The sequence below is a fragment of the Euleptes europaea genome, chromosome 4, assembly GCF_029931775.1.
Source record: "Euleptes europaea isolate rEulEur1 chromosome 4, rEulEur1.hap1, whole genome shotgun sequence".
NCBI classification, from domain to species: domain Eukaryota; kingdom Metazoa; phylum Chordata; class Lepidosauria; order Squamata; family Sphaerodactylidae; genus Euleptes; species Euleptes europaea.
In genome coordinates, this window is record NC_079315.1 from 57220584 (window position 1) to 57234859 (window position 14276).

General features: G+C 40.0%; 1 protein-coding gene across 1 annotated transcript in view; it reads left to right on the forward strand.

Moving 5' to 3' along the window:
* DAPK1 (death associated protein kinase 1) overlaps positions 1-14276 on the forward strand; it is a 104620-nt gene that overhangs the window by 59284 nt on the left and 31060 nt on the right. The window contains exons 5-11 of the mRNA XM_056847926.1: positions 2520-2568; positions 2668-2694; positions 4607-4759; positions 5022-5067; positions 6449-6538; positions 8192-8284; positions 13042-13161. Coding sequence (XP_056703904.1) covers positions 2520-2568; positions 2668-2694; positions 4607-4759; positions 5022-5067; positions 6449-6538; positions 8192-8284; positions 13042-13161 — 578 coding nt within the window. The remainder of the gene's footprint in view (positions 1-2519; positions 2569-2667; positions 2695-4606; positions 4760-5021; positions 5068-6448; positions 6539-8191; positions 8285-13041; positions 13162-14276) is intronic.

Consider the following 14276-nt stretch of genomic DNA (forward strand, 5'->3'; position numbering starts at 1 on the left):
CTATATTGGAATGTGGATAACAAGAGGTAGAGAATACCAGAGGTCTAAAAAATAATTATGGAAGCATCAAAAATACCAAAAGGTGTATATATAATTCAAAAATTATGCAACCTAATGGAAAATACAAAGGATTGTTATTGCAATTACAAAAGTATAAGATTGTAGCATGATAGATCCACAATTTAAAAATGGCAACAAATAGGAATACCATTAGAATAAAAATTACAAGCCAAATACAGCAAAAGACAATTTCCAATACAGATATCATATACAACTTCAGGATGGCAATTTTACAAGCTGGAGAAGGGCACACTAGACAGGATTCCAGCTAAATTCCTGTTTTGATGTATGACTCTTCCTCGGTCATGAACGACTTTGCACTGATTAATTTGGAAGCCAGAAATTCAGAAGCAAATTAATAGTATGTAGTGTGGTCTAACTTCAAAAGACAAATGTTATGGCTCCTACCCAAAGGTTGATCTTTGTGAGCATTGTAAAATATTGTAAAATATTCACACACAGATCGACCTATGGGTAGGAGCCATAATGTTTGTCTTTTGAAATAATACCGTAGTACATACTATGAAAATGGTACAATATTTAATAAAATATACTAACGAAAAAATTGAAACAGTAGGGTCACACAGCCCATCAAGGCAAACTGCAATATAGAAATGTGCAAACTACTAAGGGAGTAAAAGTGCATTTTCCTGCTGATAGCAGAACTCTATAGGTGAAGAAGAGAGGGACATAAGTGTGTACCTTAATAAACTTAGTAGCATACACAAAACATTGTGGGGAAAATATCAGATTTAGTACATAAAGAGAAATAACAAAGGCAAATAGACTGATAACCCATTCCTGAGCTTTCGGCAGCTGGGAACGGTGGGGAGGCGGTGCTGCTGTGGTGCCTCCTAAGCCGTACCAGGGCCGCCGAAAACTAAAAAAAAACCTTTTTTCTTTTAAAATCGGGCTTTTCACCCCATTGAGGATAGCAAGGCTGCGAGAGGGGACAGGAGGCTGCCTACAGGCAGCCCTGCCCCCCCCCTGGAATGCCGGGATACCCCGTTGGCATCCCGGGGTGGTGCTCCCACAGCAGTACTGGGAGACTGGCGTCCAGGCCTCCCCGCCATCGTTGGGGCCACTTACGGCGGCATAAGTAGACCAGACACCAGCGTGGGGGTCCCAACGCTGGCACAGCCCCTGCCTGGCCTCCTGAGGACTTTCGTCTTCAGAAGTCAGGAATGCGCTGTGAATACCCAAACATTAACCATATAAAAATATTTCATTGGATCCAAAGATTTCTTCCGTTTCTTTTTTTTTAAACAATTTTTATTATTTTCCATAATATCATATTCAAACATTTCAACAATTAATAAAAATCATCAACAAAGAGAAAAAAAAGAAAATATAATATTGTTGAAAGTATATTTTGTCTTTAAGTAAAAATATTTTGTCTTTAAGTAAAAAAAAAAACCCTATCCATCTTATTATAAATTTGTGTACTCTTTTGTATAAAAATTCTAATCCAATAGTATTTTATATAATTAAATATAGTTTCTTGTTTACTATCAATTAAATTGTAATTAGGTACGATTTCATAACATAGGTTCCATTATTTCAAATTAACCATACTATAGTAATTATAACTATTAATTATTAGGTATTATTTATCATGGTAAAAAATGGATTTGATCAATGAATAACCTTTAAGCGTCCCCATTTGAAATTCATTTTCACAGTAAACCCTCCACGCCTCCCATTCTTCCATTTTTTCTTGTGGAAGAGTATTCTCACTTGAATCCAGACTGTAAGAAACAGCGAAGTGACACTTGGGAAATGTTGCTGAAGCATAAAGTATGTCTTTGTGTTGAACGCAGAGTCCTTCAGCGTGCCAATAAGGTCAATTATGCTGTAGGTATACTGATCCGTGCATCAGTGTGGCTCAGCATTTGATAATAGCAATCATTATATAATATGATGTAATGAATGGAAAAGTCACATCCAATATTTTTGCAAAACCTTCGAACTGGTTGGTACTTTTTCACAGGTGTCAGATAGTATTTGCCAGTTTCACAGTTCATGTTGTGTGTTGTGTCTATGAAAGTAGGTTCAAACCTTTGCCTCAATTTAAATTATTTTTGAAAACAGAACTATCTATCACAAGGTAACAAATATGCATATTAAAGAACAGTGTGTTCTAGTATAATCAGTGATTAAAAAGTAAAGCGATCTAAGGATGCAAAAAGGGTAGATACAACATACACAAGCTGAATGTATTTCCCTCAGGTTCATACTTGCCTTAACTAATCAATGATTAGTTGGCATAGATTATTCCAGATGCATTGTTTTGCTTGCTCTTTCTAGACTTTTTCCTTGTGGAATATATTGTTCATAAACAGTAAGCAGAATTTTGTTCAATTTCATCTGAGTGGCTAATGCTGTACAGAATAAAATATTGCCAAGTCAAACTGTGCTGCTGTTCCACCTGTGTACTAAAGCTAATCTTTATGTCTTAGCTCCTGAAATAGTAAACTATGAACCATTGGGTCTTGAGGCAGATATGTGGTAAGTTCTGAAAATGTATAGCACTTAAATTTATTTGTGATTTTGCTATTCATTTCTGAATGATGACAAGCATTTTTCTCCCCCTCCTTTGCTTTGCAGGAGCATTGGTGTAATAACTTACATTCTGTAAGTACTAACGCTATTAATCTTACTGTTTGTTTGCAAATATTTATTGCTACTTACAAGTGTATACAATATAAATAGGCACACAGCAGTTCATCTCATTCACCCTTTCCCAAGAAAGGGGAGAAATTAATAAGAAAGAAAGAAAAAAGAAGAGAGAAATAAAAGAGTTTCACAGGAATAAAACATAAAAAGAGCAAGAGGTAGGCTGACCTAGAACAAATAAAAGTAGACAAGCTTCAGTGCTGGATTTAATGAAACTTCAGCCAAATGTACATGTACGTTTCAGGAGCATGTCTCTGCTATAAGATCTTATATTTGCATATTCCAACATTTTATCCATCCTTTTCTCAATATTAAAAAGCAACAAGGCTTCCGGTGCTGAAGTATCAGTCTCTTTTCCACAAATGGAACTCATCAAATTAATAAAGTACCATATTTGTGAAGAGTCTACAAGTGTGAAATATAACCCAAGAACAAATAATTAAACGATGAATACAACATCTAAAATCCATAACCAAGGGCAACACCAACAAAGTCTACTCTTGGGGGTGCTTGTCTCCAGCTTCTGGCTTCCTAGTCCAGTTTGCATTTGCGAAAGCAAGCAAGAGGTCCAGTGGCACCTGCACAGAAATTTCTGTTGAATCAGGCAAACGCTGAGGAGAGGAGGCCTAATGATGCCGCCCTCCCACAGCAGCTTGTGAAGTTGTACTTATAATCAGAGTCCAATACACGATATCGAATCAGTTCACTGTATCTTGATTAAGCTTATATTGTTCAACAGCTAGAGAAGGTTTTTCTCTTAAGACTTACTATAAACAAGAAATTGGTTTTAAAACAAAACATCTTTCTCCAAGCCAAATGTTGAGACTAGGCAATGCTGTAATCGAACATATTGCCACAGGAACCAAACCATACTCCTCCTGAAGAAAACTCTTAAAATTACCATTTTGTCCATTAAAATATGATAGGCTCCTTTATTTCTCCAACCCTTTTATTCTCTCTCCAGCTTCTTCCTAGAGAGTCAGTTCCAAATGTGCAAAAGAAATTTGGAAAAATTGCTCCTGACAGTAATATTATTAAATAAGGTGATGTATAAAACTCAAGATGAAGAGCCCAAATGCTATCTAGCCTGCAAGGTTATTAAATATCTCATTTCAGCGTTATCCCACTTGGGTATAACAATCTCTGCATGCAGTATCACATTCCAGTCAAGAGGGGAGTGGAAGTATCACATTCCAGTCAAGGGGGGGGGGAGAATTATGGTGCTGATGCCAATTAGAAAGATTGAAATCCTCAAGATCAGCCAGCAGCTGTAAATCTTTGAATTCTCAGCATTCCTCCAGGTCCTCAAAATGAGTTTTGAAACATCCTATCAATTTTTAAAATAAAATTGAGGAATACAAACAAATAAACCTGAAAAGACACAGAATAATTCTTATTCTCAGGGAATTAATTTGACCACACAAACTCATAGATGCTTTCACACATGCTGAATTATGCACTTTCAATCCACTTTCAATGCACATTAACGATCTTTTGCAAGTGGATTTTGCCATTTTACACAGTAAAATCCAGCTACAAAGTGCATTGAAAGTTGATTGAAAGTGCCTTTTTCGGCATGTGTGAAAGCACCCATAGGTAGAGCTGCCCAGCTATCTCCAAAGAGATGATCTCTGGAACTATTTTTAAATTGCTGTACATCATTGATCATTTGTAGAACATATTTTAGTATTAAAAAGCGTAATCTCTTCTTTAAATGTTATGGCTTATTTTGAAATTGTTCCTTATTCCTTATTCCTTTGCTTTCCAGGCAATTCAGAATTCTGAAAATAGCAATCTGTTGTTTCCGTATCACTTTAAGATTTTAAAAACATAATAGTCGTAGTTATTTAACCAAACTTCATTTTAACAGTCTGAGTGGTGCATCGCCATTTCTTGGAGAGTCAAAACAAGAAACGTTAGCCAATGTGTCTGCTGTGAACTATGACTTTGAGGAAGAATTCTTCAGTAATACCAGTGCCCTAGCTAAAGATTTTATAAGAAGACTTCTGGTTAAGGACCCAAAGTGAGTTTCTTTTCCTCCAGTGTTTTTGTAACAATGAGCGCAGACTAAGGAGAATTGCTGAGAGCAGCTTCTCTTAGACCATTTGGGGAGGGAAAGGTCTCCTGCCATTTTATTATACCTAGCATCATTTGCCCCATGTAGTTTGTTTTTAGTGTCTGAATGTTCCCTGGCTCATAAAGACTTATTATGTAGCATGTTTGGGGTACTATATAGTTACAGAATAATGCCAGTTTGAAGAAAACATTTGTTTCTATTTTAAAAGGAAAAGGATGACAATTCAAGACAGCTTGCAGCACCCCTGGATCAAGGTTAGTAGATAATACACAGATGGCTATCTTCTCCATATGTTGTTTTAAACTGTATTTCTGGATTTTCAGATCCCTACCTGAAAAGTTAAGAAAATTAAAGCTCCCCTACTGAGCAGAGCTTTTGCTGTCTAAGCCGAAAGTCGCCTCATCACAGTCAAAGTCTTTGTTAAAGAGTATTTTGATAATATACATTCCAATGATACACATGATCATGTTTAGCCCAGGAAGGGACTGATATTCGAGGAACTATTGCATAAAAGAAGCCTGTGCTCTAAATGCAGCCTCTTTGTTCCCACCTACCTTCTGATAGGATCCTCTGTGTAAGCAAAACCTCTGTGCTGGCTACCTCCTCTCTCCTCATGAGCTGCTTCTTGCATCCCTGCCCATCCCCCCCCCCCCAATGGCCAAGGAAACGTTGCACTTGCTGGTAACTGGAAAGATTTGAGAGATGTACACCAGTCTTCCTTCCTTTGCAAATGGCCAAATGTTTCAATTGTTCGTTTAACAGTTTGGAGTAAACTAATGTAGGTCAGACACCAGATATGCCACAGTGTCAAAGGAGAGAAGGACCTAGTAGGTGATTCAAGTGACTGGCTGTATTCAGATGTCATATCAAGTCATGTTGTTTTTTTAAAGGGCTGGGTCCAGGTTCCCCAGGGGGAGTTATTTCCCTGATTTTGCTGCTGTCCATGTGGAGTGGCAAAAATCGGGGGGACACTCCCACCCAGCACCATTTCAGTGTGGGAAAACCACCCACTGCAACAGCACTCCAAGCCCAAAGGATGCTCCTTTATTTTTTCACAGACATTCCCTGCAGCTGCTGTGTGGCTGAGAAGAAACAGAGTTGGGTCCAGAGAACCCAGATCCAACTCTTTAAAAAACAACTCATTAATTTTGGCCCTAAACCTGGGTTAAATCTTGGCATAGGATTCTGGTTTCTTGGGTAACTTAACTCCAGCTAAGCTGCATGCTTGCATTTGTACATCAGCCCCACATTATGCTCTGAGTGGGGGGCTCGGTAATGAGTCCATTAGAAAGTCATGGTTGTGCACGTTCAGGCTTGACATGGTGTCGGAATGCAGCTGCCAAGAGCAACTATGATGAGATATATACCACTAGCTGAACATATGCCACGAGGGAATGATTTTGAAAAGAAGACAAAATATTAAACCTAATTGAAAAAAGGACACTTACAAATGTCTGGGTTTTTAAACATGGCATTAAATAAATGAAAGAGAAATTGGAAAAATATATTTTGTCTGTGCTTAGAATCAAAGTAATTCTAAACCTTCACTTTTGCTAATAGATGTGAAATGCATCTAGTTAACAGACCATAATGTTCGCCATTTCATTTGAAATACTTCTCTCTGTTTCCTCACAGCCTAAGGATACCCAACAAGTACTAAGTAGAAAAGCATCTGCTGTAAATATGGAGAAATTCAAAAAGTTTGCAGCACGAAGGAAATGGAAAGTAAGCAATTCTTTATGATCTTGTGTTTTAGAAATAAAAAGCTATAACAATCGTGGTTTGCTTTAAAGAATTAATCTAAGAATTCAGTTCGGAAACTCCTGAATGTTTCTTTTCAAATTTAAAATTGTTGTACAAAAGTCATTATACATTATAGCTAAGCATTGTGTAGAATTTCCATCCCAGTGAGGAAACAAATAGGATCAGAAGAATAAGGTTCCTGCAAATTATGAGAGTTGAGAATGTGCGTGAAACCCTGAATGGAAGTGATGTAGCGCAGACTACATAATTTCCATGGAAGTTGGAGTAATGGAAAAAGGGTGGGGGGACCAACAATGAGGTCCAAAGTTAGAGTAGTGAAATCTTTCCTTAAACAAGAGATCACAAATAAAAAGAGAATGTGTGAGTATATGCTGATGAATTCAGCACTTCATAAACATTTGCTCCAGTATATTGTCGAAGGCTTTCACGGTCAGAGTTCATCAGTGCTTGTAGGTTATCCGGGCTTTGTGACAGTGGTCTTGGTATTTTCTTTCCTGACATTTCGCCAGCAGCTGTGGCAGGCATCTTCAGATGAGTTACACTGAAGGACACTGTTACTCCTCTGAAGATGCCTGCCACAGCTGCTGGCGAAACGTCAGGAAAGAAAATACCAAGACATGGTCACACAGCCCAGATAACCTACAAGAACTGATTTGCTCTAGTGCTTAGGTCTGATTCTCCCAATCATGTTTTGATGGGATAAGACACCACATTACTTTTATGTGGCAAATTTTTAACATCTATGTATTTACCATGTGACAGGATCTAGTGGAAACTACAGGTTGTCACTAACATCATAACTGCTATGTCCAATGAGTGCACAGTGAAATTGTATTGATATTGTTATGGATGCTGGGCACCCCTCCTTGGTTAAAATTGTGTGCGCCATCAAGTCATAGCTGACTTATGGCAACCCCGTAGGGTTTTCAAGGCAAGAGACCTTCCGAGGTGGTTTGAAAGAGATGTGATTGGCCCAAGGATACTGAGCAGGCTTCATATGGAAGGGTGGGGAGTTGAATCCGGTTCTTCAGATTCGAGTCCACCGCACTTAACCACTATATTATTTGATAAATATTAAGAAAGGATTGGAGCTCATGCTAGGGTGTTTGTTAGGTTTTGGCTTGAACTGACAGTTTACTTGCTGATGTGAGGTTCATAATCAGAGGGGTGGGGAATAAGAAAAGGAGACATTGGCAATTTCAGTTAGGATATAGACCCAGGCAAAAATGACAGTTTGGAGGCTGTCTGAATCGACGTCCTTGCTCTCTAGAAATCCAATTCAGGATTTGCAGTTTTTTCTGCCTACATCAGAATTCTGCTACCACTATTTTTAAATGGGACATATATAACAAAGATGCCGCAGGTCTCCTGTGCTTTGTAATCATAAGGGATGTAGTGCTTTCCACAGACTTCCCATCACTCAGGGAAGTGGGGATCATTATCACCTTGTGGTAAATTTACTATATAACTTCTAAATTTGTTTTGGCCCAGAGATTTAGCTTAACCAGTATAATTACACTTCTGTAATGTTGTCTGCTGAACTTAGTTACAAGAGATCTGTCCTATTACAAATCATTATTTTCACAAAAATATTTCTTTCTTCTCTTATAAAAGCAATCTGTGCGATTAATATCATTATGCCAAAGATTATCAAGATCTTTTTTATCCAGAAGTAACATGAGTGTGGCTAGGAGTGATGATACTCTGGTAAGTAAACTATGGGAGTAATGATTGTCTTAATATCTTCTGAATTGTAATGCGTGCTTACTGTGACCTGTAGGAAATTTGTATTGATACCAAGTGTAAGGGTCTGTAAGCTTTTGCTTTGTGTGCTTCCCCCCTGGGCTCATAAAAGCAGTCCAGGCCTTTTGCCTTTTTTTGGTTTAGGCGCTGCATCCAGCAGGCCCCAGGTTGGAATGTCTTTTTTCACCATTCACCTCCTTTGCTTTTTCCGACTCCCTCCCACCAGCTATGGCCTTGGTGTGTAGATAGCAGTAACGAGCTTTTTGAGATCTTTGATGTTCCTGTACCATGCACAATTATTTTGTAGATTTCTATAACATGTATTTGACATCTGCTTCCCTGTAGGGGTTATAATTCTGTTTTTGTGAAATTGCTAGCACTTGCAACTTTGCCATTGTAGGGCCTATACTAACCTGAAGCTTTCAATAAAGTTTTTTGTTTCTGCATGACTGTCTGAGCAAGTAATTTTATGGAGTTTGCACAGGGAGGTTGGGAACCCTTACATTAAGTTGCAAGTCATCTGCCTCATTGTCCTGCTCCTGTACCGTTCTTGGACAGCTATGGCAGGCAACGGGGATGAGAACGACAAGAAGGACAGCACCATACCCAAGCAGCCCGATCCGGCCCCTTCGGAAGAGAAGTCGACTGGGAAGACGCCCAGTGGAGCTGACTCGGGATCAGGCCTGGGTACAAAGCCCAAGTCGCAACTTAATGTGAGGGTTCCCAACCTCCCTGTGCGAACTCCATAAAATCACTTGCTAAGACGGTCATGCAGAAACAAGGAACTTTATTGGAAGCTTCAGGTTAGTATAGGCCCTACAACGGCAAAGTTGCAAGTGCTAGCAATTTCACAGAATTATAACCCCTACAGGGAAGCAGATGTCAAATACATGTTATGGGAATCTACGAGATAATTGTGCATGGTACAGGAACATCAAAGATCTCAGGAAGCTCGTTACTGCTATCTACACACCAAGGCCATAGCTGGTGGGAGGGAGTTGGAGAGAGCAAGGGAGGTGGATAGTGGGAAGAGACATTCCAACCTGGGGCCTGCTGGACGCAGCGCCTGAACCAAAGAAAGGCAAAAGGCCTGGACTGCTTTTATGAGCCCAGGGGGGGGAGCACACAAAGCAAAAGCTTACAGACCCTTACATTCTGCCCCCCTTAAGGCCCCCCTCCCCCGAGTCCGGGTGGACGAGGCTTGTCAGGATAGGCAGAGTGAAACTCTCGAACCAGGCGGGGAGCCGCCACATGGGGAGCGGCCACCCATTCGTCATGGGCGGGCCCCAGGTGCTTCCAGCGGACCAGATAGAACAATTTTCCCTTTTTCAGCTTAGAGTCCAACACTTTAGAAACTTCAAGATGCGTTTTCCCCCCCCCCCCCCACAACCGTGGGAATTTCGGACTTAGGGAGGGGGTGGAAGTGAGGGGCAGCGACGTACGGTTTAAGTAGGCCCCCCATTCCTCCACAGGTTTCAGTCCGTTTCATGTGGTTTATAAAAAAGACTTTGGGCCCTTTGGTTTTCCTACCATCACTCCTAAACTTGAAGGGGTGCAGGAGGTCCAGGATTGGGTACAGGTGGTGCAGACCACTTGGCCCTGGCTGCAGAAAAACCTGGAAAGGGCCAAGCGCAAGTACAAAGACCAGGCCGATAAACATCGGTCCCCGGGGTGGGAACTCAAGGTGGGAGGGCAGGTTTACCTTTCCACAAAGAACCTACGTTCACTTCGGCCTTGCAAAAAGCTTAATGACAAGTATGTAGGTCCTTTTCCCATCACCCGAGTGATCAACGACGTCACGGTGGAGTTGGAACTCCCCAAGTCTCTTCGAGGGGTACATCCGGTGTTCCACATCAGCCTACTTAAACCGTACGTCGCTGCCCCTCACTTTCACCCCCTCCCTAAGTCCGAAATTCCTACGGTTGTGGGGGGGAAATCACATCTTGAAGTTTCTAAAGTGTTGGACTCTAAGCTGAAAAAGGGAAAATTGTTCTATCTGATCCGCTGGAAGCACCTGGGGCCCGCCCATGACGAATGGGTGGCCGCTCCCCATGTGGTGGCTCCCCGCCTGGTTCGAGAGTTTCACTCTGCCTATCCTGACAAGCCTCGTCCACCCGGACTCGGGGGAGGGGGGCCTTAAGGGGGGCAGAATGTAAGGGTCTGTAAGCTTTTGCTTTGTGTGCTCCCCCCCTGGGCTCATAAAAGCAGTCCAGGCCTTTTGCCTTTCTTTGGTTCAGGCGCTGCGTCCAGCAGGCCCCAGGTTGGAATGTCTCTTCCCACCATCCACCTCCCTTGCTCTCTCCGACTCCCTCCCACCAGCTATGGCCTTGGTGTGTAGATAGCAGTAACGAGCTTCCTGAGATCTTTGATGTTCCTGTACCATGCACAATTATCTCGTAGATTCCCATAACATGTATTTGACATCTGCTTCCCTGTAGGGGTTATAATTCTGTCTTTGTGAAATTGCTAGCACTTGCAACTTTGCCATTGTAGGGCCTATACTAACCTGAAGCTTCCAATAAAGTTCCTTGTTTCTGCATGACCGTCTGAGCAAGTAATTTTATGGAGTTCGCACAGGGAGGTTGGGAACCCTCACACCAAGGAGATAACTGATAAACCCATACCAGAGACAACATTCAAGTGGTGCATTAATGTAATTTTAAGTAGATGATAGAATTTCTCAGTCACTTCTTTTCTAAATACTTCCAGCTAAAATTAGCTTGTCACAACTTTGTCTTATTCAATGTTTGAGCATCAGTAACGGTGACTATTTTATTTACTTTGTTTATACCCTGCCTTTTTCCACAATAGGGACCTAAAGCAGCTTACATTGTATCCTCTCCTCCATTTATCCTCACAACAACTCTGTGAGGTAGGTTAGGCTGAGAGTGTGTGGCACTAGTAACTCCAGCAGTTGGCATCGGGTGGGATGTGTGTGGAATGTTTTTCATGTGCACACTGCACCTCCCTGTTCCAAAACTCTTCAGGTTGTCATGATTGTAACTCATTCAGATTTGCCATGACAGCATAGTGATGGAGTTGAATAAGAGCTACTAGAGCTGAAGGGACTGGTGGCCATGCTGTCATTCCTGCATAATCTAACACTATATATTAACTAAAATTATCATGTTGCCTGTAGTCTGCTCACACAACACAGCACCAGCATTGAACACACAGATATGTGGGGGCTGTGCATGTTATAGATACATTACACCACTGGCTGTACAATCTTTGTGCTTGAACATTCAGTATATGTGCTGTATATAATGGTTTCTGTCATTGTCAAACATGATGCACTATATGAGCTCTTTATTTACATTTTGTAAGCATGCCTATTTAGAACAGAAGTTGTTCTTATGAAAACCAAACAATTAATATTGAGAGTTTTTATTATTTTATATATTTTCTCAAATTAATTATGTGGAATTTTTAAGGTTCAGAAATCGCAGTCCTCTCAGAGAACAGTAACCACCAACACTCTCAGCAGGATTTTCATATAGTAAAATAATAATTCTTCTTTATGTATAGAGAGCCAGCTTCTGTGCTGTACTGCATGTTCTCTATTTTTACTGCCCTCGCTTAAAGAGAATGTTTTGGAGAAATATATATATACACACACACTTGTTTCGAAGTACAAAGTCTGGAAGAATATTTGCCATTTCTCCAAAGCATTCTCTCCCCCACCACAACTGTCTCCCTCCCTTTCTCTCTCTCCCCCTCTCTCCCTTGAAAATTATACTTGAAGGTCTATAAATCCAGAAGATTTCTTTTTAATTTACTGTACAATCTGTGATATCCATTCCTGTGACCAGCAGAGCTTAAATAGTAGCTAAAGAACTAAGCAAATAGTTTTTCCTGAAAACTAAAAGGCATATACATCAAAAAGTCTGTGAAGTGATTTTTTAATCTTCCTTATTTTTGTCTCCACAAACTTGCACTTTTTTTGTAGATAAAATCTCCACTTATTGATGTACTATACCTTTAATGCTGAATCAGTTGTACTAATTTGCTAAACTAACTCTTCAGAAGCCAGAGAGATTGCAGCATTGTGCCACTGTGGTTTAAAACACAAATAAACTCGAGTAAAGGCAGCACTGTTCAGTGTGATGTTGATTGTTTATTCTTGGGGAACAAATGATGCTTATGCTTTTTTATGTTGGTAGGGTTTTTTTGTAAAAAAAAATAATAATCCTAAACTGTGCTAACAGGAAACACATTGGAGACAGAACTTATTTCCCAGGTGATGTATAAACAGTATGTTGTGATACAGCAAAGAGAGACCTCTCGTTAGAAGAAGTAAAGTTTTTTTCAGAACAAATATGAAAACTTCAGCAGTTAGACTATCATTGGGAATGCAAAATTACCACATTTCTTTTCCACTGTCCTTCAAAAGATCTCAGGGTGGTATATGTGGTTCTTCCCTGCTCCACTTTATCCTCACAACAACCCTGTGGTGTAGGTTAGGCTGAAAGAGTGCAAGTAGCCCAAATTCAGTCTGTAAATGTCATAGCTTACTACCTAGATTTGAACCAGGGTCTCCCAAGTTGTACTCTGATACTCTAAACACTCCATAGCATTGCAGTGTAAACTGTCAGTTTTATTTCCTTTTTGGTACCCTCACAAAGAATAGTGGGGTTTCCTCTCTCAAGATAACTATTTTATCTTCTCATGTCTTTTCCCTCCCATCCTCATTTTATATTTCTTTCTGGTTAATTGACAAGGATGAAGAAGATTCGTTTGTCATGAAAGCCATCATTCATGCCATTAATGATGATAATGTTCCTGGTCTCCAACATCTGCTGGGGTCTTTGACCAATTATGATGTCAATCAACCTAACAAGGTATGTTGTAGCTGTCTGATAATTTGCTTGGTAAACAGATTCAGCAATAAAATAAAGCCATATCACAAGCAAATGAAAATTATCATCCCAAGAATTGTGAACCAGCAAGTGATTTAGGCTTTAGGAGTTTGAGTTTGGATTTTAGTTTGTGTATTGGGGGAAGGGGATATTGCATCTTCTTCCTAAACTTATACTTAAAATATGTGTTTCTTTCATAGAAAATATCCCGTCTGTTTAGGCCACATTTAATTGCTGTTATTCTTAAAATGTGGATTTTTTTTCATGATGTTTTGTTTAAATTCATCTTAAACCATTTGCTTCTGTGTCTTTGTTGAACCTTGCGTGCAGTTGTTTTTCCTTGTGATAACCACAATATTTTTGGAACTCAGAGTAATCCCTCTGCCCATTCAAGGCACTCTGTTCCTTAAACCATGATCTGAATTTTAGATTCTTCATTTTCCAACATCTCTGTAGTGAGTATGTGGCTTGGATTCTGTGGTAAATTTCTGCTAATTGGTGGGGAGTTTCTGATTTCCTCCCTCTCACTGCAGACCAATTCTCCCTTCATGATGTTCCCCAGGACCCCTTGCTCCACAGCAGCCTCATTTTGGGGAGCATCTTAGACAGTAACAGGACAAGAGAAGCAACAAAATCCTGATGATGAAAATGTTTTCCATTAACAGAGATTTACCACATAATCCAAACTCATATTTCCTAATTTGTTACCATAGTTCTTTGAATAGAGTGGCTAGGTCACTGCACTAGATAAAGCCTCTCGTAGCTGAATGGGGCAATACTGTTACTATACCGTTACTTACTAAATTGTGGAAATTATATAGGAATTTTTTTTAAAAGCCACTGCTTATTGATGTGTTTTGGATTTTTTGTCACAACTTCACTAAGCCATTCCTGTTATACATCACGTGCAGATCCCCCCCCCAACCCTTCTCAGAAACATCCCGTTATCCCGTATCTTATATTTCTGTTTTGGATTCTCTGTATTGGTACAACTTTTTGTACTGTTATTTTATTGCCAAGTGTATCTGAACAGTCTTTCATGGGAACGTTACCCAACTTTCCAGAAGCACAGAGTTATATGTCTGATATGTTAAATT